At 45.4% G+C, this 23,229-nt stretch overlaps 1 protein-coding gene across 17 annotated transcripts in view; it reads left to right on the forward strand.

Annotated features, from left to right (window-relative positions):
* ZNF618 (zinc finger protein 618) overlaps positions 1–23,229 on the forward strand; it is a 199,541-nt gene that overhangs the window by 9,516 nt on the left and 166,796 nt on the right. The window contains exon 1 of one of the 17 annotated variants that reach the window (XM_042965294.1): positions 10,171–10,255. The exons of the other annotated variants lie outside the window; for them this stretch is intronic. Within the exon in view, the coding sequence (XP_042821228.1) occupies positions 10,223–10,255 (33 nt within the window). The 5' untranslated portion in view covers positions 10,171–10,222. Of the gene's footprint in view, positions 1–10,170; positions 10,256–23,229 lie in introns of those variants that run through there. 17 annotated transcript variants of the gene reach the window in all.

The raw sequence follows: 23,229 nt of genomic DNA on the forward strand, positions 1-23,229 counted from the left end.
AAATTTTGTTGTCAAATATACAATGAAAAAAGAGTTCATTCTGGTGAAAGTAATTTCGGTGTAGGCTTCTGGCTTTTTCAAACATTTCAGATATATGACTTTTCTTTCTTTCTTTTTTTTTAAAATGTTTATTTTTGAGAGAGAGAGCGAATGGGGGAGGGGCAGAGAGATAGGGAGACAGAGGATCCGAAGCAGTCTCTGAGCTGATAGCAGAGAGCCCGATGCAGCCTCGAACCCACGAACCGTGAGATCATGACCGGAGACGAAGTCGGACGCTCAACCGACTGAGCCACCCAGGTGCCCCGCTGTATGACTTTTCTTAGTTTTTTATTTTGAAATAGCCTCAAAGTTATATGGAATAGTTGCAAGAATTGTACAAAGAACTCTTACATTGTCTTTACCCAGATTCACTAATTGTGAATGTGTGGTCCTATGTTAGTGCTTTATCTCATAGGTATATGACATACTTGCATGTAGGTATAGATAGATAGATCGATAGACACATAGATGGTAGATAGATAGATCGATAGACAGACACATGGATGGTAGATAGATAGATCGATAGACACATGGATGGTAGATAGATAGACACATGGATGGTAGATAGATCGATAGACAGACACATAGATGGTAGATAGATCGATAGACAGACACATAGATGGTAGCTAGATCGATAGACAGACACATAGATGGTAGATAGATCGATAGACACATAGATGGTAGATAGATCGATAGACAGACACATGGATGGTAGATAGATAGACAGATCGATAGACAGACACATGGATGGTAGATAGATCGATAGACGGACACATGGATGGTAGATAGATCGATAGACACATAGATGGTAGATAGATCGATAGACAGACACATAGATGGTAGATAGATCGATAGACACATAGATGGTAGATAGATCGATAGACACATGGATGGTAGATAGATCGATAGACACATAGATGGTAGATAGATCGATAGACAGACACATAGATGGTAGACAGATCGATAGACAGACACATAGATGGTATATAGATCGATAGACAGACACATGGATGGTAGATAGATAGACAGATCGATAGACAGACACATGGATGGTAGATAGATCGATAGACGGACACATGGATGGTAGATAGATCGATAGACACATAGATGGTAGATAGATCGATAGACACATGGATGGTAGATAGATCGATAGACACATAGATGGTAGATAGATCGATAGACAGACACATAGATGGTAGATAGATCGATAGACACATAGATGGTAGATAGATCGATAGACACATGGATGGTAGATAGATCGATAGACACATAGATGGTAGATAGATCGATAGACAGACACATAGATGGTAGACAGATCGATAGACAGACACATAGATGGTATATAGATCGATAGACAGACACATGGATGGTAGATAGATAGACAGATCGATAGACAGACACATGGATGGTAGATAGATCGATAGACGGACACATGGATGGTAGATAGATCGATAGACACATAGATGGTAGATAGATCGATAGACACATGGATGGTAGATAGATCGATAGACACATAGATGGTAGATAGATCGATAGACAGACACATGGATGGTAGATAGATAGACAGATCGATAGACAGACACATGGATGGTAGATAGATTGATAGACGGACACATAGATGGTAGATAGATCGATAGACAGACACATGGATGGTAGATAGATCGATAGACGGACACATAGATGGTAGATCGATAGACAGACACATGGATGGTAGATAGGTAGATCAATAGACAGACACATGGATGGTAGATAGATCGATAGACGGACACATAGATGGTAGATAGATCGATAGACAGACACATGGATGGTAGATAGATCGATAGACGGACACATAGATGGTAGATCGATAGACACATGGATGGTAGATAGGTAGATCAATAGACAGACACATGGATGGTAGATAGATCGATAGACACATAGATGGTAGATAGATCAATGGACAGACACATAGATGGTAGATAGATCGATAGACACATAGATGGTAGATAGATCGATAGACAGACACATGGATGGTAGATAGATCGATAGACAGACACATGGATGGTAGATAGATAGACAGATCGATAGACAGACACATGGATGGTAGATAGATCGATAGACGGACACATAGATGGTAGACAGATCGATAGACAGACACATGGATGGTAGATAGATAGACAGATCGATAGACAGACACATGGATGGTAGATAGATCGATAGACACATAGATGGTAGATAGATCGATAGACAGACACATGGATGGTAGATAGATCGATAGACGGACACATAGATGGTAGACAGATCGATAGACAGACACATGGATGGTAGATAGATCGATAGACACATAGATGGTAGATAGATAGATCGATAGACAGAGACATATATGGTAGATAGATCGATAGACACATAGATGGTAGATAGATCGATAGACGGACACATAGATGGTAGATAGATAGACAGATCGATAGACACATAGATAGTAGATAGATCGATAGACACATAGATGGTAGATAGATAAGGTAGATAGATGATAGATACATAGATACAAAGATACATAGATACATAGATATAAAATTTGTTTTCTTGAACCATGAGAGTTGTGGACATCATGTCCCTTACAACAAAACTGTATACTTCCCAAGGGCAAGAACATCCTCTTATGCAACCATAGAACATTTACCAACCCAGAAATTTAACACAAATATTACTATCTAATATCCTACCATATTCAGATTTCACCAGTTGTCCCCACAATGTCCTTTGTAGCAATGTTTTTCAGTCTGCCCTGGGGTCCAATTCCAGATCACTGTTTGCATTTAGTTGTCATATTTCCGTAGGCTCCCTTAATTTGAAACAGTCTCTCAGCCTTTCTTTGTCTTTCAGAACATTGACATTATTGAAAAACACAGGTCAGTTGTTCCGCAGAATGTCCCTTGATCTGGGTTTGTCCAACGTTTCCTCATGATTAGGTTTGGGTTATGCATTTTTGGCAGGAATTCGATGTAAGCACTGTTGGTTCTTCCCGGTGTCTCACATCAGGAGGTACATCACGTCCGTTCGTCCACTTACTGGTAAAAGTACATTCCACTTACCTTCCGTGCCTCACTCTCCTCGTCTGTTAACGGAGCTGAGGAGCAGAACTGAATGGTGTCGTGCTGAGCTGTCACTTCAGACGCGTCCCACCCACTGGACATTTGTGCAGATCCAAGCCATTGAGGTCTTGTCGTGATGAGTCATCACCACTAACATCTAGGACACCTACCGTGTGCCGGCATTCATTGTTTTCTCCTAATCTTCATAGCGTGTGTGTATCTCTTGTTACTCCCATTTGCCAGAAAGGGAAACGGAGGCTCAGAGATAGTCGTGTGAGGCACCAAGGCTCACACGGCCGGAAAGGAACTGAGCTGGGATTTGAGCCCGCTGTGATCTGAGTCCAGAGCCTGACTGTCACTGTCCGCTAATCCCCTAATGGCAGAAAGGACAGATTAAAGTCTCCTTTGGGGGGCCCCAACTGGCATTAGGAGAAAACAAGGTGAACCGCCTTCTGCCGTCTTCATTCCTCCCCCTTCCTTCCCTCCGGCTGGGTCTTTCTCCATTCTGAGATCCAGCAAACTGAAATCAGGATTGATACCATATTCGGGGGCATAGCCTGTTGGCCTTGGGACAGCTGCCTCCAAAACGGACTTTGTTCTCTTCTCGGCTGGATAGCCAATAAGCTCACGTAGGGTGACTCTGCCCTCCCTCCCGCCTCGTGCCTGCATTTCCTTATATATGTTAGAGTGGAAATGGGCTGGGACGAGTAACAAGAAAACGACCATGCGGTTAGTGCATAACATGAGTTAATCCTTTAAATAATCCTCCATGTGAGGTACCTTATTTTACCCACTTTGCAGATGAAGAAACTGAAGCTTTTATGGTGGCGAAGGTCACAATCTGGTGAGTGTAGGGCAGGGATTCCTACAGGTCTAACTGCAGGGATGAGGCGAGATCTTCCCTAGGATGCTAGACTACCTCTAGGCTTTGTGGAAGGGCAGGCTCGTGGAACAGGTATATGAAACATGCCGGGACATGGTAGATACATAATAAACATTTGGTATTGAATCCAGGGTCAGAACACTCATATTTGGCCCCGATTCTGATTCTTGGTCTGAGCCATCAGCATGATCTCTCTTTCTTTTGATTCACTGGTCTCCTGTCCCGGGTCCTCCTTCTTTCTGACTTTCCCTCCTGGACTCACCACCCTGGGAGATGTTGAAGGCCTCAAATACCCACCTCTCCGGAGGCTTCACCATGGTTTGCAAGGACCTCTCTTGAGAAAGCAGATCGTTGCCACAGCTTCTCAACTTGAGGGATGGGTGAGAGAGGTATGAAAGGAAGGAAGAGAGGAAAATTCCAGAGCCGAGGCAAGATGACTTAAAGAATCCATTGATTTTTGGGGCGCCTGGGTGGCTCAGTCGGTTGGGCAGCCGACTTCGGCTCAGGTCATGATCTCACGGTCCGTGAGTTCAAGCCCCGCGTCGGGCTCTGTGCTGACAGCTCAGAGCCTGGAGCCTGCTTCGGATTCTGTGTCTCCATCTCTCTCTGACCCTCCCCTGTTCATGCTATCTCTCCCTGTCTCAAAAATAAATAAATGTTAAAAAAAAAAAAAAAAAAAAAAAAAAAGAATCCATTGATTTTGATCCCATTCACCAGAAACTTCCAAAGAGGGCAGCGGGAGCACAATGGGGAGAGCACTGCATGAGAATCAGACCGGTCTGCCACTGGCTGATTTGGCCAAGGACTTGAGACTCAAATTTCTCATCTTTAAAATGGGGGTGGGGCCCTGGGTGGCTCAGTTGGTTAAGTATCTGACTGTTTTTTTTTGTTGTTGTTGGTTTTTTTTTTTTTTTTAGTGTTTATTTATTTTTGAGAGAGACAGACAAACACACAGAGGGCGAGTGGGGGAGAGCAGAGAGAGAGGGAGACACAGAATCCGAAGCAAGCTCCAGGCTCTGAGCTGTCAACACAGAGCCCAATGTGGGGTTCGAACTCACAAACCATGATATCATGACCTGAGCCAAAGTTGGACACTTAACCGACTGAGCCACCCAGGTGCCCCAAGTGTCCGACTCTTGATCTCCGCTCAGGTCTTGATCTCAGGGTCTTGAATTCAAGCCCTGCAATGGGCTCCGAGCTGAGCATGAAGCATACTTAAAAAATAAATAAAATTTAAGAAAATAAAATGGGGTTGATTGTACCTTCCTTGCCCGTTCCAGAGAAGTAGCGGTTCAAGTAAGATAAGGCTACCATCTGGTTTGATACATTGCTAAGAGATTTTATACGACTGGATTGTGTGGTTCTCTCCCACTGAGTAGAGTAGAGACTCAGGGAGCCCGGGTCTCCCTGGCTGGGCTGTTACAAAAGAGCACTTCCTTCATTGTTTAGGCTTTGGGGAAGAAGACACCATTTTGTGAAGTCCCTGCCTTCCTTCTGTTCTACGCACTTGAGAACCTACTGTTTCACTCTAAAATCATCTTTTCCACCAAAATCTATCCACAAAATTTTAGTCAAGCATCAGGTTCTGTTTGGGACCCAAAGGTCATGTCTGGGAAAATTCCCATTTTCTTGTTCCCCTCAGCTGCTCATAACAAAAACTTGACACCTGACAAAATCTCACTATCCTCAACCCCTGGTTTTCCCAAATGTCTCCAGACTCCAGCAGGAGGAAGCGTACTTTCTGAGTGTCTCTGCCTGTTGGACCCTGAGCTGGGCACCGTTACACTCCTGATCTCAGCAAATCCTCACAGCCCTCTGAGAAGATCAACATTCGAGGGGTCTGCCCACCCTCCACACACTCTTCCCTCAGGGATGGGTCCCAGAAGTTTATGGGCATTATGTGAGCCTGCTCCTTTTGGGCATAGATGCTTGGTTCCTGGTCGTGTCTGAGCCAATCGCATTCTCTGTCCTGAGAATTTGGGCTGGAGCACAGAGATACCAGTCAGCACCTATTGGCACCTAGTTGACTGTGGGGTGGCCATTTTGACTGTGGGCTCCGAGAAGCCACAAGTACCCACCTGGAGAGAGGTGGGGAGGAGGGGAGGGAGAGAGACAGAGGGAAAGAATTAGGGATGAGAGATCTGTGGCCCAGAGTGAGGGAGAAAGCAAGCCCAGTCCCTGATGACTTTTGAGTTAATTCCTGGCTCCAATCCTTTTCGGGCTTTATTTCATTTCCTGCCCTTGGGTACCATGATCTATCTCCTAACTTAATAAGATAATCCCCCCACCCCCTTGTTAAGTTTAGCATTATTTCATTACTACTGGTTACAACTAAAAGAGTGTTGATAAGACTGGTTTAAGTTTGGGGACCCCCATTTTATAGAGCCGGAAACTAAGATTTAGAGATGAAGCCACGAGCCCAGGACCACAGAGCTGGTTGGTGGCACAAGTGGGAAGCATGTCTGTGTGATTCTAATGTCAGAAGCGTATGGGGTGCTGTCTTTATACCAGGCACTTTCTAAAGACTTTACATGTCTCATCTCATTTCATCCTCAGAACGCCCCCATGAGGCAGGTACTGTTGTCAACACCATTTGAAGGATGGGGAATTGGAAGCCAGGAGAGGCTGAGTTGTCTGCTCAAGATCATGTAGCATGTGAGGGCCAGAGCCTGGCTCAGAATTCAGGCAGTTGACTCCACAGCCTGGGCTTTTAATAATTATGCTGTATAGGTGTTGGTGTGGCAATGCTGATTCTGGAGGAAGTGGGCTGGGCATGGATGGGGTCAGAAGTGTTCAGAAATTGAGGAACACATGATTTTAATTGAATGACGGACCCTTAAGGATGGGTAAGCCTTTGGAGATCCCACTGGACTGTTGCCAACTAATGTATGTGTCTGTTTTTCAGCAGCTATGACCAATGTTCATGCCATTCCTTCTCTGTGATATCATGGCACCTGTTCCATCACTGCTTGTGTGTGGTGAGTCTACCCTTAATTAACCTTCAGAGCAAGGAGAAATCAGAGCTCTTGGTGACCATGTAGTTTCCACTAAGGTTTGGGAAAACTGTGTGTTCATTTAGAAACTGGGTTTTGTCAGGAAGGCATCAGGCTCAATCTTCGCGTTCTTAGCATACCCTTCATGGCCCAGCAGAGACAGAGTGAAGAAGGGGCAGCCCCTCCAGACCTGGTACCCCGGTTGAGGATATGCCTCTCTAGGTGGTGTTCAGTGCACTATGGGCTCTCTGTCTGGATGTGCTAATGGGAGAGGAAGCCCAGTTCCTGTGGTCTGGGGGTAGTAGAGAAACAGAAAGGGCTTGCACTGATTCCAGAAGGAGAAGGCTGAGAAAGACCCATGAGGATTTTCCAGGCATTTCTACCTGGAAATCATTCTAGGTTTGCAGATCATTCAAGGTTGGGGTCACTCACACTTTTGAGAAATTGGTGAAGAACAGAGATTTTGTCCCCCCCCAAAGCACATAAAGACATAAATGTGCTTAATACATAAAATTGCTTAGTTATGGATCCCCAAAGCTATCCAAGGATTTAAGAATCCTTGACCTAAAGAGACAATGCCATCTGATTAAGATCCGGAGAGGAAGGATGCTTCTACCCACCCTTCCAGCAGGATGTTAATTTCTCCTGGAATCTTTGCTGACCCCCTCCATCCTCCCCGCCAGCCTGGCTGGTTTGAGCCCTTCTTTCTCCTGCACTTGTGCATTTCTCTGTTGGTACCACTTTGCCAGAGTTTAAAAAACGCAGTCCTTAGACCAACAGCATCGGCATCCTCTAGGAACTTGTTAGAAATGCAAATTCTTGGTTCCTACTCCCGACTGATTGAATCAGAAACTTGAGTGGGGCCCAATATATCTGTTTCGACAGGCCCTCCCGGCGATTTGCTTGTCTGAGTTTGAGAAGACCAGCTGCAAGCCATCCTCTTCCCGATGGTGCGTCTGCCTTATTAGGCGCAACGTGACTGGCACATAGTAGGTGCTCAGTGAATGCTTACTGTATCATGTTTTCCTGATTGAGAGGGCAGAATTTGTTTTTTCCTTTGGCACCCTACAGCTTTGAGCCGTGGTGACTGACACTTCATGTTCTTTGGGTCCCATTCCTTTCTACTCGAGGGCCTAAAGTTTGGCCTGGTTCTGCTAGGCAGAGGAGGCAGCTTAGGCTTGAGGCAGGTGCCCAGAGATCTTCACACGGGGATGGAGCCAGAGACACATCAAACCTGGAGCATCTGTCTGGGTAGCAAGGCCTCAACCACATGGCGAATGAGGGGCAGGCGGGCAGGGGGCTGCCTGGCCATCACATATGTCCAGGGCTCATGGGAGCCCCGTTCTGCCAAACTTCACAGGCTGCCCTGCCCCCCTCAGTGTCTGCCCTACAGCAGCCTTGGCAGAGGATGGCAAATCTCTGCCAGGAAGATACTTGCCAGGCTGGCTGGGAGGGAAATGGCCACTTTTTATTTTTAATGACTCCAACTTTTCATGGAGGAGAGGACGGTTGGAAGATCCCTTTTAATTTCATCTGTGTATTTGGTCTGGGGAAGGGTTGCGTCTCTTAATTCTCTGCCTCCTCTGTAGGGTTACATTTCCATATTTTCCTTCTTCAGGGAGAGAAAGCGTCTTCCTATATAGTTCCTTAGTTTCCTGACATTCAAAAAATAATAGCTTTGGGGGTGCAGGGAAGAAAATTCTGTAACTCCTCCTATTTCCTATCGATTCAAGTCTTTAAACATTAGAAAAACTTTTTTGATCTTTTAAGGTAGGGACAGAGAAAAGACACCTGTTTACTCTTAATTTCCAGTGCTTGTATGTTTTAAAAAGTATCCTTATATATTTTTCTCTTAAGAGGCATAAAGAAAGATTTCTCTTATCTCATATATGTAAAATCTTCAATTTTTATTGTAAAAAATCAATAATCTGTGGAAGATGTAGGGTGGATCCAGTAATCCTTGTCTTGTTATGGGCTAGGTCCTTCATACTTTTAATGAAAAAAAGAAATCAGATTTTTTTGGGGGGAGGGTGAGAAAAAAATCCCCTTTAGACCTTCCCAAGTCATAAGGAGGCAGTTCCTCAAATTAAAAAAAAAAAAAATCTGGTATTTTAGAGTGTTGAACAGAAACATTCTTGTTCACCATCGATTTCATATAGAGTTTCTCCAATTTTTCTTCTTAAAATCAACTTGAGTAGGGTATATGGGAGGGGGGCTAGCCCCCCTTAATCTTTAACCCTAGTGTCTCACCCAGGGCCAGTTCCCTCAAACTTTTATTTTTTAAATAAATCTGTTCTTTAAAAAGATGTTGACAAAGGTAGACAGAAATAATTCTCTTCATCCCGCATTTCACATAAAAGCAGCTCCTCAAATATTTATTTTTAAAATCCATCTGATTGGGGGGCTAGAAAGAGTCCCCTTAACCTCTCTTGTCTGACCCAGGGCCAGTTCTTCAAACTTTTATTTTTAAATGACATTAGAGGGTTTTGAGAGGGGGGGCAGGCAGGGGCAAGAAGAGCATCCCCGCCGAGCCTCGCGATTCTTCCATAAGGCCAGCTCTTCAAACTTTATTTAAAAAATCAATCTGATTTTTGGGGGGTGGGTGGGGGGAGCAGAAGAGTTCCCATTAACCCCTTGTGTTCCGTCAAGAGGCGGCTCCCCAAACTTTTTTTCAACCGCGAACATGACCTTTGCGAGGGGCTGGCGAGCCGGGGGCGGGCATAGGGGCGCCGGGGGGCGGACGCGGGGGGCGCGGGGAGGGCAGGGCGCGGCGCGGGAAAGTTTGGGGGGCGGCGGCGCCGCGGCCGGGAGGCTGGCGGGCGGGCCGGAGCGGCGCGCCCGGGGGCCGGCCGGCTTTGTGTACGGCGCGGAGGCCGGCGGCGCGGAGGCCGAGGCCGAGGCCCGGAGCTCGCGGGCCGCGCGGCGAGGCCGGCCCGGGGGCGGGCAGGGCGGCGGGGGGCGGCGGCGGCCCCGCGAGGGGCGGCTCGGTTGCGGCGGCGGCGGCGGCGGCCGGTGCGGGTCGGGGGTGGGGGCTCGGGCCGGGCGCCCCCCCCGCGCGCCCCCAGCGCCCCCGCCCCCCCGGCCTGAGCGGGGCGGGCGGAGGAGGGAGCGGCGGCGGCGGCGGCGGCGGCGGCAGCGGCGGCGGCGGCGGCGGCGGCGGCGGCATTGTGCGCGCACCAGCAGCCCGGCCCGGGAGGAGCAGGACGCGCCGGGGCCGCCTCCTCCCGCACGGACCCATGAACCAGCCGGGCGGCGCGGCGGCTCCGCAGGTACGACGGGGGGCCGGGGGCATGCACCGCGCGGGGGACCCCGGGGGGCCGGGGCCCGGGGCGCTGCGCCACTTCATTGCAAGATTTGCAAAATGCAAAGTGCCTGGGCACGTTTGCGGGCTTTTTGTGGGCGCAAACCAGGGGGTCGGGGTCTGGGGAGGCCCCCCCCGGACGCCGCGGGGCGTGAGGAGGCTGGGGGTGACGCGGGGGTCTCTTCGGGCCCCCACCCAGCGCCCCCTCCAGCCCCGGGCTCGGACCGGAGCCCAGAAAACAAAGCGGCGAGAGAACAGAGCAGCCATTTCAGTTTGGACAATTCACATTTTGCAAAAATGCAACCCCTTCCAGCTCTCCCCCCTCCCCCCCAAATTTGCAATTTCCCCCTGACCCCCTCTGCGTTCGGGGTCCCTGATGACCCCCCCCGGGAGGTCTTTCCCCTCTGGCACCCCATCTTTGCAACAGTCTTTTTTTTTTAGGCCATATTTCCCTTTCTCAATTTTTTTTTCTAATTTTTCTTCAAACGGTAGTTTTTTCCCATTAAAACGACGCCACCTAGAGGATACTATTTTGTAAATAAAAAAAAAGAAATTAAAATTGAAAAGAAATATTTTTTATTTCTTATTTTTTCAAAAGTTTGCACTCTAAGGCAGCGGAGGGGGAAAGGATTCTTTTTTTTTCTTTTTTGGGGTGAAAATTTTCACTTTGATCTTTCTGGGAACATGGAGACAATTTTTATTTCTGAAGCCAAATCCAGATAATATGTAAATGAAAATTAAGCTGGAATTTGAATGAATTCAGTTTTTGAGGGGGAGAAAGGAGAAAGCCTCCTAAAACAAGTCATTTTGGCTTTCCAACTCCTTTTAGTTTGAGAAAAAAACTAATTGGAATGAGGAAAGGAGGGAAATTGTTGAGTTTAGAGAAAACTGGGAGAATTGGCTTTATGAAGCAATTAGAAATTGTACTTCATTGTAATTTGGAACTTGTTTAGCCCAGCGGGCAGAAAAGACTAATTTCACCATTTGGTAATATGTAAAGTTTTTCTGTTTTCGAGGGGGAAGGATTTCAAAGAGAAAATAGACCCTAAAATGTTGGCTTTGGACACACCCAAAAATTGTAGTTTTTTTTTTTTTTTTTTAATTTCGCATTTACGTTTTACTGCATTTAAATCCCAAGGTTCTAAAGAAAAACAGAAACTGGAAAAGTTAGTGAAATCCTGTCTTTTTTCCCTGATTTGTTGGGTTTTGTGTTGTTGTTGTTGTTTTTTTTTTGGTTGTTTTTTGTTTTGATGGAATAATTAAGACTATTTTCTGATTTTGTTTCCTGAAAGGTCTAGGCATTTCGTTTTTTGTTGTTGTTTTATCCAGAAAATGTCAGGAACCTTTTTTAGCAATATTCAGTGGGGAAAAAAAATGTAAATTCATCACATTATACAAATTGAGTAGCCCACAGATTTGTAGGAGAGACCGCCATTAAAATAAGATATGCATAATTAACATTATTATGAAAAAACTAACAGTGGATTCACAGAAGCTCATTTTTTATGACATGCAACTGAATCAATTGATAAAGACAAGGGTTGAAGAATCCTTGGTAGGAGAGAATTTTCCCTTCTCTGTGCTTGCTTACTCTTCCAATTTGAAAAATTTATTATTTAAAAAAAAAAATCCAGATTGGTTTTAGGCCTCTTTGATTGTGATGTGGGGTTGGTAGTTTATTAGCATTTGGTATTTTTCACAAATTTGATTACTTTCAAAGGGGAAAAGAAAATCCATTAGCTTTGATCAGTTTTTTGGCGGGGGGGGGGGGGTTGTGATTTTAAAAACACAAATTTTACTGACTTAAGAAGGAAAGATAAAAGAAGGGAAGGACAGAGAGGAGATCAAAATTCTGATTCTTATCCATCTTTTCTAGTGGAACACTTAAGTTTGCTGAAAAAAATGGAGTAAAACACCAATTCAGCTGATTCTAGCTGCAAAATTTAATTTTTTTTAAAGGCAAAAAAAAAAAAAAATACACACAAAAGCTAAACCCAGACGTACTTGCCTTTGGAACATGTTGGAACATGGGAACGCAAATGCAAACAGTATTTGATGTAGTTTTGTGGCCTTAAAATGAAATCACACAAAGGGGAAAACAAAAACAAAAAAAATTTTTTTTTAGAAGACAAATATTGACTGAATTAAAATTTAACAGATGGAAATAAGGTACCCACCCAAAGTTGAAGGGTTATTTGTGATGGTTTAGTATCTGGTTGAACTTGCTGGGGATTTTGAATAAAAAAAAAAAAGTTTTAATTTTTCTCTCCAAAGTGGGGGGGGGGGGGGAATCTTGGTGGGACCTTGCTTGGGGGCTGATGGTGGGTCACACAGGGCTAGGACAGGAAACCCTGTGTCCCTTTCGCCAGCCACCAGCTGGTCTTGGAAAAAATGGTGGCCCCAGTTCATGCATTCCTACCCCGTTTTGTGGAGATTCAAATTTCTGAGGGGATGTGAATTCTGTGAAATAGATTTGACAGCGGCAGAGGTTCGACACTTCCCATCATCGCCATTGCATTTAGGAGATTTTATTTTTTTAGTAACGAAATCCTTCAGGGCTGACTGGCCACATTCTGACATATTTGGAATGAGCTTTTTTTTTTTTTTTTTTTTTTTTTTTTTTTAAAGTAGCATAATTAAAAAAATTTTTTTTTCCTGTTGAATTATTTAGGCCGATGCCTAGGACGGTCAAAGAATTTATAATTTCCGAGGGCTCTGGAGGCCTCATGAGACAGTAGGCCTGAGTTCAGCAAGTGTTGGAGGGGAGCTATACCCCAGGCTGGGAGGGGTAGGTGGGCACCCCTACTGGGCATCTGAGAAAAAGTCAGGGTTGTAGATAACAGGTTCTTTCTGGTGCAAGGAATAAAAATATTGCAGCACGTCCTTTGTGTGTCCTGGGTCTCCTGACACACAACTCAGATTTTCAATTCCATTCTGCTGAAATTTCGACGTGTTGTCTATGGCTTAAGGGGAACCCCTGGTGAGGACTTGAAAATCATTTCTGTTTTGTAGACTTGTTTTTTCCTTTTTTAAAAAAATTGGTTATTCTGATCATGTTTGTTGTAAAGGAAATAGAGGTGCATGATGGTACTGTTGGGGGCGGGGTCAGTTCTCTTTTGTTTCTATTGGCGTCTCCCAGGACTGAGATCTGACCTAGGCCTTGCCTCTCTCACCTCCTATTTTAGATGGAAGTGTGACCAGAATGGATATATGAGTTAATTTTTATTAGCCTATGTCTGTTCACCAAACTCTCTTGTAATATTGGGCAAAAAATCTGGCAAATTGGACTTGAGGGGTGGTAATTTGATGATGGGCTGAGTTATTTTGGTGAAAGATCATTTATACTGTTTCACAGTAGAGACTCTTATTACTTAATGTTTTGCTTTTCTGCCTAAGGAGGTTTTTTTTTTTTTTTTTTTTTTTTTTCCTTCTAATAAGGTTTGAAATTTCAAGGGCCTGCTTTATAGCTTGACTTTGGACCAAGCTAGGAAAAAGGGTTTGCTTATACTTTCAGCCCTGCACAGAGGTGAACTTGAACAAGGGCTCTTGCTTTTGCAGAAGAAAAGCAACAAAGATGGCTGGTCAGTGGAAGGCTGACCTCTCTCTGGTTCTAGAAAATAAACAGCCAATGGTTTGTTTCATTTGAGAAACAGAGTTTCAAAACTCTTCCATTGTCACATACAGATTTTCCCCCAACCTTTGACTCAGCTCTTGGCACGTTGCTTCCTCTGACCTCAGAATCCTCATGTCTTCTTCTTGGTGGGGTGATAAGAACTTCCCTGCCGTGTTTTAGTGGATGTATAAGCTGACTTTTCACGGTCATGGTGAAAATTTAAATTTTTTCCACGTTCTCGTAATGTTTTGTGTCAGTTGTGTCTCCTCCCTGGTGATGTAAAGTGAAGTGGCTTTGTGGGTCCACAGGTGCCATGGCTCACCCAAGGTCTCGCCATATGACCTTGGACAAATCACTTTTTCCTCCTGAGCCTCAGTTTTTGAGAGTTTTGGATCAGAACAAGAATAATCAAAAATAGATTTCATCTCTGATTCTGACTTCAGTGATTGGCTGTAGCTGCCTGGATCACTGTGTTGAGAAGGATCCTGAGGGTCACATCTGGATGCACGTATTCTGGAGAGAGGGGTGCAGCGTCCATCACAGAGTGAAGAGTACGCTTGTTATCCACCACACCCAGGCTAGGTTGTAAAGCATGACCGTGAAATTAGTGGCTCGCGATTGGCATAAACCTAGAGAAAAGAATGGAAGCGAGTACAGGAGGACACAAAATAGCAGAGGCAGAGTGCGATGTGGAAGGTAAGCGTGGTCTCGCGAAACTTGGTTTGATTTGTATTTGCCGATAGGCGTGTGCACCTATGTGTGTAATTTCCCAACTGTGAGTCACAGTTAAAGGAGTCAGCAAGGTACTGGACCAGTGTTGCAGATCCGTCTGGATACGCTGTACACAGCCTGCACTTCCCCACTTAACGCTTTTCTAACTTACCATCCCAGTTGACTTAACCTGAACCCTGTGGAGTAGATCTATGGAGTAGGTGTGTGGTTTGTCCCCTGGCTGAGCCTGCCTTACGCTCCCCCTGCCCCGTGAAGAAGTCTCAGCTGCCTGGTGGTTGGGCACACACTCCAGCCTGTTGGCCCTGGAGAAGCCTGGAAAGACGGGTGCCAGGGTGAAGGCAGCATCTCTGGCACGTTCTCTTGCCGGAAAGGAGACTTTCTTTTTTTTTTTTTTTAATTTTTTTTTAATGTTTTATTTTTTTATTTAAAAAAAGATTTTTTTTTCAACGTTTTTTTATTTATTTTTGGGACAGAGAGAGACAGAGCATGAACGGGGGAGGGGCAGAGAGAGAGGGAGACACAGAATCGGAAACAGGCTCCAGGCTCTGAGCCATCAGCTCAGAGCCTGATGCGGGGCTCGAACTCACGGACCGCGAGATCGTGACCTGGCTGAAGTCGGACGCTTAACCGACTGCGCCACCCAGGCGCCCCTAATGTTTTATTTTTGAGACAGAGAGAGACAGAGCATGAACAGGGGAGGGCCAGAGAGAGAGGGAGACACAGAATCTGAAGCAGGCTCCAGGCTCTGAGCTGCCATCACAGAGCCCGATGCGGGGCTTGAACTCACAAGCTATGAGATCATGACCTGAGCCGAAGTCGGCTGCTTAACCGACTGAGCCACTCAGGCGCCCCCGGAAAGGGGACTTTCAAGAAGTGCGGCATACCTGGCTTGGTGCGGGGGAGAGCAGCCACGCTTACTTTTATTCCGCACGTTTACTTCAGATTGCCAGAAGAATGTTTCTGGAACTGCAGACTTTGTGTTGGTGCCGTACTTAAATTTTAATCGGACTCTGAGAGTATCTTTCTGTGTATGCGCTTCCTAGAAACTCCAGAATTTGCTGTCTTTGTCTTCTCATCTTTTAACATGTGTCAGACTAGCACTGTCCAGTAGAAATACAATTTGAGCCACAAATGTGGGCCACACACATAATTTTAAGCTTTCTAGTGATACCCCTCCCAAAGTAAAAGGAAACAGGTGGAATTCATTTTAATAATATAGTTTATTTAACCCAGTGTATCCACCAGACCATCATTCCAGCATCTCATTCATATAAAGAATTGCTAATGTGATATTTTGTATTCTTTCTTTGGGAGGTATTAAGTCTTTATTAAGTCTTTATTGACTAGCCGCATTTCAGGTGCTCACTAGCCACTTGTGGCTAGTGGCTTCCGTCTTGGACAGCACAGGGCCAGACCAGTGTTCTGTCTAGTTGTTGTTACAGGGTGGCCTCAGAAGGTTAGTGACACATCTTTCAAAGCTCTTGGTTTTTTTTGGTGGGACTTCCTTCCTGAGCCCTAGATGCTCTGCGGTGTTTCAGCCTATAGTGGTGATGAGTTCCACCATTTAGCCTCTTCTGGCTGAAGTGGTCCACACCTCTCTTTTATTTGTCCCCAAGCAGTCTTCTGCCAGGATTAGGCCAGAATGCTTTAGTTAAAAATGACAAATGACGGCTGGAAACCCCAGGATGATGTGTCTCAGCATGTGTGCCCTTGAAGTTGAGAAGTACAAGTGCAGGAGGCAGTTGTAGGAGATGGGTTTTAAATAAAGTATTGCCTGAAAGAAAGATGAAGGTATAGGAAGACAGCAGGTGCATAGGACCAGGGTTGGGATCTGACAGGAGGGGGATTAGGGGGAAGGATGGTCTGTCAGTGGGGTCCGTTTCCGAGCGGAGCATGGGACTGCCAGAGAACTGCCCCGGATAGACCTCAGGGCCTTAGGTCAGAAGCTAGACGTTTTCTGACATCCTCCCAGTTGGTGAAATGGAAAGCGGGATTTGAAATCAACCAGACCAGAGTTTGGAATCCAGCCTTATGGCATGGTTAGCTTTGTGTCACTTTGGGAAAGTCACTTCTGGTTGTGGAACCACAACTTCTACATCTGGAAAGAGGGGGGTTATATTCTCGACCTTGAAGGGCCATTTTACGATGATGTGAAAGCAGCACATGTGAATACACCCACCAGTCCTAGGAAGGTGGTCCTTAGAAGGTGGTCAATACATGTCAGTTACCTGTTGACCCAGTGGCCAGTGGGTCTCCATTTGGGGAGACTGAGTTGCAGTGACAACAGTTTTTCTGGTTCTGGAAACCTGGGGCCTTATCTTCACTGGGCAGAGTTAGGTAACATTAGAAAAGGTCCACTTTTTTGGTTGTTGCTCTAAAACACGGGGATGAGACATTTCTTAGACCTTGCGTGTCTTTCTTGTCAAAAGTGTTCTTAATGCGTTCATTCCAGGGATGCTCTAGCTCCTCTGAATATTTCTGGATTCGTTTCAAAGCCTGTGGCACAGTCTTTAAAAGGGATGAATCTTAATCCCGGGTGAACTGTGTACCTTCGAGCTTCTGTTCTGCTGGGCCTCCTGTCTCTAGTGCCCTTCCCCTCATTCATCTCCGCTCTGAGGAACCAAACCCCCCCACCCCCAAGACCACTGGCATATTCTCCTTCTGTGGAGTCCCTACACGACCCCAGGTGGAGTTTATCTGTGCCCACCCCGCAGTACTCCCCAAATACCGTAGGCCCACAGATGAGACTTAATTGTTTGCCTTTCTGTTTCTCTAGCCAGCTTGTGAGTTCCTTGAGGGCAGAGAGCATGGGTTATTCATTTTAGGGTCTGGCACAGAGCAGCAGCTCAATAAAGATTTGATGACTTAATTTGACTTTTTGGAAATAGCTCAGATCTGTTGGATTTGAGTCTAGTGAAGAGTAGGTGACCAGTTTGGATTTGGCTATTTGGTCAAAGAGTAGGTGACCAGTTTGGGTTTGGCTATTTAGTAAAAGCACTCTTTTATTAGGAAATGCACTAAGCACATGTTCCTAGAGCTGGCGCTGAAGCCCGTGCCTTCTTTGGAGTCATACGGAGTAATACATCAGAGGGACTCTTCGGAAAGTGATAACACTCCTTTGACCTTACACGTTTTGGGTAGTTTTGAAAGAGTTTTCCACCCTCTTCACTCCTCCCATAGAAACTATTTCTTTAAAATGGATGGGGGGCCAGGTAGGGCTATCATCCAGACGGCTGATGGGCAGGTATGGCGAATGGACTCAGTTCTGAGGTGGTGGGAATGGGGAGAGCCTTGAGGCAGAAGGGCTGGGTAGTACCCTGGTACCCTGTGTGTTTGCTCTAGGGGCTGGTTGTCTTGGTCATGGGCCCAGGAACGGGGCACCGGGGGGCTGTTTGTAGCACACCTGGAACACCTTAAATGAGTGGCAGCTAAATGTGTGATTTGATGTTCAGTCAGATCTTATCCATGGTGGGATGATGGTTTGCAGATGCCAAAGATTCAAGGAAAACCTAACGGGAGAAATATGAGGACATTCTGTATATTTGCTTGGTTTTTTTTCTTAAGCTTTATAAAACACTGTTGTTTAAAAAAATACTTATTTTTTTGGGAGAGTGCAAGTGGGGGAGTGGCAGAGAGAGGGGGACAGAGGATCCGAAGCAGGCTGCGTGCTGATTGGGTGACAGCAGCAAGCCCGATGCGGGGTTTGAACTCACGAACTGTGAGATCATGACTTGAGTCAAAGTCGGACACTTAACCGACTGAGCCACCCAGGTGCCCCTAAAACAGTCACTTTTAATGCTGGTGTCCAGCAAGGGAGCACAGGGTCCCAGGTTGAAGGACACCATATTTCCTCGATGTTATGTTTGCACATGTTCAAATTTTCTGAAATTGGGGTGGTTTTAACAATACATGTTTTCTGTCAGTGCGTTCCCTTTCATTTTCTTCGTCACTGAAAGCTGTTGTCGATGGCAATGGTGTATTTAATAGTAGGAGGCATCTTAGAATTGAGATAGGGTGTCATATTCTTGCTGGGGTGGACTGTGACATTAGGGACTTCCAATTCTCTTGCTTGCCTCACTTAGCTCTGAGCTTGGCTTCTCCACTTGTGCAGTGAGGGTGGGACTTGGCCTTGGGAAGAAGCATCTGGAACTTTGAATTAGCACCCCTTCCCTTCCATGTCTTTGGATGGGTTTCGTAACTTTGCTGTGCCCCTTGTCTAAAAGCTGAAAGTAGTGTGTGGGAGGGAGGCTTAGTATCTTCCACCTGTGGTGGGGCACCAGTTTGACATTTCCAAGGGTAGAGCAAACAGGTCGAAATTGAAGGGATAAGGCTTGGCTCCCTTGCCTGCTCTGCTGCTTAACGGTTTATCTTTGCCAAAATTCTTCATTTACCTGTGCTGTTTCCTTATATGTAAAGTGGGGATGATGGTGACGATGCCTGCAGTACTGGGTCCTTACAAAAAGTTGTGAGGGGTTGTGAGAAGAAAGAGTTGTAAAGGGCAGAGTTGTTTTTCACTTGCAACATGTTACTTGTTCATTATCTAGTCCAGGGCCGTTAAGTGAGTAATCTACATACCGCTGCCCGCCATTTGCAAGCCTGTGGCAGACATTGCTAATCGATCTTGGCACTCTTTTCCATGGAGTCTGGCCAGTGACCTCAGAGTCCTTCTTTCTTAGTATGATGCAACCAGCCCTTGAGTTTAGTATGGGACATGAAGCCAATTTGTCATTTGTCATTGCTGATCTAGTTCCTCAGACACACACATAAACACACACACACACACACACGCACGCATGCACACGCACACACACAGGAAGGGAGGTGGAGTTACTTGCCCAGAACCTCAGTGAATAGGCAGAGATGAAACTTCAGGCCTTAGATTTCCTAACTCCTCAACCATCGCCTTTCCTACTAGCACATACACTGTGTCAAATGAAATTAAAGTTAATTTGGTCTTGAGAAATAGAGGATTCTGACTCCTCCCTTCCCTCCTTGTTATAATTAGATACCCTTGGGGTTTTCATCAAAGCAGGGCTGGGTGACCTGCTTCTCTGCCTGATCCCGGAGTGATCAGATTTCAAAGGGGGAGATGCTGGTGGTTGGGCCACTGGGTTGGGCAGTGTCCCCCACTCGAGTAGTATAGATGACATGGCAGAGGGGCAAGGCAGGCCCCCGGGTTCCTGGATGAAGACCTAGGTATGTAACACGTTTGCTGTTGCACATACTTAAGACCACAGAAAAGTTTCTCAGCCCTGAGGAATCTTAATTTCTACATCTGGGGAATGGGATGGAAATAATCCTCCACAAGAATCAAATGAAAGGACATTCTTGAATATGCTGTCTCTATTTTTTTTTTTGAAAATACTTTTTATTATTTATTTTTAAAATATCTTTTTAAAAGTTTATTGCTTTATTTTTCAGATGGGGGTGGGGAGGGAGCGGGGAAGGGGCAGAGAGAGAAGGAAAGACAGAATTCCAAGCAGGCTCCGCACTGTCCGCACAGAGCCCCTTGCAGGGCTTGAACTCATGAACCGTGAGATCATGACCTGAGCTGAAGTCAGATGCTTAACCAACTGAGCCACCCAGGCCTCCTTGAAAATGCTTTTGAGACTGAAGCCCTACATATGTGTTATTTTTTTTACACATGCATTTTTATAACTAGCACCAGTCATTATTTGTAGGTGCCCTGTTGGGAAATTGTGGAACCCCAGAGTCATAGATGGGTGCCCACAAAGGCACCTTATCTTGTTTCATTTTATATGCCGGCTGCAGGTTTAAAAAGTTTGGAATTTGTAGGCCTTGGACAGGGTATGTACTCTGCCTTTCCAGACAGTTCCCACGAATGTGACCTGCCCAGCCCCGGAAGGCACTGGGCGCTGAGCCTCTGTTTGTTTATCTGTTAAGTGGGAGAACAGTTCACTTGTATATTCCCTGATAGGCTTCCTGCAAGCATCATGTGAGTTAATGGATTTAAAAGTGCTTTATAAACAGTGAAGAACTGGAGAAACATGTTAGCGACAACTCCTTTCTTTTCTTAAAAAGGAAAAGAGGGAGAAAGAAAAAGGAAAGGAGGGAGGCCAAGGTGAGGACGGTATTGAGTCGACAGAAAAATGATATAAATATTTTGGCTGACAAAGCAGAAGGAGGCTTCATCTATGAGCTAAAGAGAATAGATGGAGTCAGGTGATGCTTGGTTCCCCTAGTCTGCTATAGAAAACCCAGAAAAACCTGCTTTCTAGTGAAGTGAGCTCTGTGTCAGGGATGGAATCTTAAATTCCCTGGGGCCAGCCCTCGTTTTGGGGGAGTCGGGGGATCCAGGGAGGAAGAAGTCTGCCATCTCCACCCCATGGGTAGGAATGACTTCTGCAGAGCGGAGGAGGCTGGAGTGTCCCTGGGCAAAGCCCCTGGCTTGGGATTTACTGGTAACATTCAGAGTCAGAAGCTTAGTGGATGTGTTACTGTCCAAGACAGCATGCCCGAGGGGCTAGCCATTCTGTCACTCAGGTTTGACCCTCTGCTGGACTAATTCTCACCAGTCCCAGCATTTTTGTGGAGAACTAAGGATGGGGATTTTTATCAGGTGAAATTTTGTGGAGAGTTTGCATTTCTTTTATTTTGGGCTCAGGGTTTTGTTAGCTAAGTGGACATAGCCAGGGTACTTGGAATAGATCACATCTTTGGATGCCGGAGGTTTAAAAAAAATTTTTTTTTAATTTCATCAACAGGGAAAAATAACTAAAAATTTAAGTGTGTTTATGTGGGCGTTTTTTATAATGTATACTGGAAAAAAAGCAGAAAGTGAAACTGATCTGAAATAAAACTGAAACTGGCCTGGAACGAGGCCCCAGGGAGGGGTCACTTCCCTGGGGGGTCTACTGGCTAGAAGTGGAATTTGTTGTAAGGCTAGTCGTCTTTTTGGATCTGGGGAGTCTAGGGCTTAAAAGGTTTGTAGAGATGATCTACGTCTGTGCCATCCAGTGTGTATTGTAACCATTGGCCACCTGTGGCTGTTGAGCAGTTGAAATGTGGCTGTAAGTGTAGAGTCCACATCGGATTTTGAAATGTTCAGAGGGAAAAAAAGATTGTAAAAGATTTCAGTCATAATTTTTTTGTAAGTTTATTTATTTTGAGAGGGAGAGAGAGAGAGAGAGAGCTAGCAGGAGAGGGGCAGAGAGAGAGAGGGAGAGAGACAGAATCCGAAGCAGGCTCCAGGTTCTGAGCTGTCAGCACAGCGCCCGATGCGGGGCTTGGACCCATGAACATGAGATCATGACCTGAGCCGAAGTCAAGAGTCAGATAGATGCCTAACTGACTGAGCCACCCAGGCGCCCCTCAGTAATAATTTTTAAAATATTGATTCCAAGGTAAAATGATAGTCCTTTATATACTAGGTTAAAGAATATATATTAATAAAGTTAATTTCACTTTTTCAAAAATAATGTTGCTTCTAGATTTGAAATTGCCTATGTGGTTTGTATTACAGTTCTAATGGACAGTGCTGATCTAAAAGTCTGCCCCCACCGCACCCGGCTTCATCAGGTAACTGGTGAAGAATGCAGAGTTTGGAATTGGGAAGAAGGATGATGTAATGGTGTAGGCATCAGTATAACTAGGTGGTTAAATGGAGGGAACTTAGGACAGAGAGAGAAAGAGATTGGTAATTTAGGAAGGAAAACTTAAACTGTTTTCCACTTTGCTTATCCATTCCCCTAAACATTAATTAAACACTTTGGAAGAAAGTATATCTAACAAGACAAGCAAAAACAAATCTAAAAGATTACCCCTGGCGATCTCGCCACTTGCCAGAAAATTCCGGTCTATTTAGAATTTGGGGTTGAACCAGGGTTTATGAATCAGAGCATAGTTGTGGGCTGGTTTGGGCATAGAAACCCAGGTCACATTAGGGGCTATGGATTTAGGGACCCGAGTGGCCACAAGTCATTCTCTTGCTAAGTCATGTGTGTTCTGTGTAGAGATTTGGGAAGCAAGGCTTCTGGAAGACCAGAGGGCACACTGTAGTAGTGGATGGAGCTGGCAGGATGAGGAGGTCATCCGGCTCTCCTCATTTCCAACCTGGTACAGGCAGGGGGGCGGGACAGGACAGCAGATTTGGCTAGACTCGAACACAAGTCTCCACCTTTGTAACTTAGTTCTCTGGCTGTCAGTGTTTTGAAAGGAGTTTGAGCCATGAGTTGGAAATTCAACCTTACAAATTTTTGATTTTTACTCAGGATCTGTTTCTGTCAAAAGGCTGACGTTGAGCATTCTTCATCTCACCTGATTTTTGCAAAATAGAATTTTTCTGCCTCAAAATATAGTAATCATGGCATATTTGCCAGGTGCCTCTTACATACCAGGCACCGGGCTCATCATTTAACATCTATTAATACGTCGGTGAATACAGTCACCCTGGAAAGGAAGGCTTTTTTTTTTTTTTTTTTAAACATTGGGGAATTGAGAATCAGAGGTGAAAGGGTACACAGCTGGTAGTGGTGATCGGCTCCAACTTCAGATGGTGGCCACAGACGAGGCTCACAGCAGCCCTTTGAGGTGCTGAGTCTTAAACATTCTCGCTTCCGGTCAAAGAAGGTGAAGTT

The sequence above is a fragment of the Panthera tigris genome, chromosome D4, assembly GCF_018350195.1.
Source record: "Panthera tigris isolate Pti1 chromosome D4, P.tigris_Pti1_mat1.1, whole genome shotgun sequence".
In the NCBI taxonomy this organism is placed as follows: Eukaryota; Metazoa; Chordata; class Mammalia; order Carnivora; family Felidae; genus Panthera; species Panthera tigris.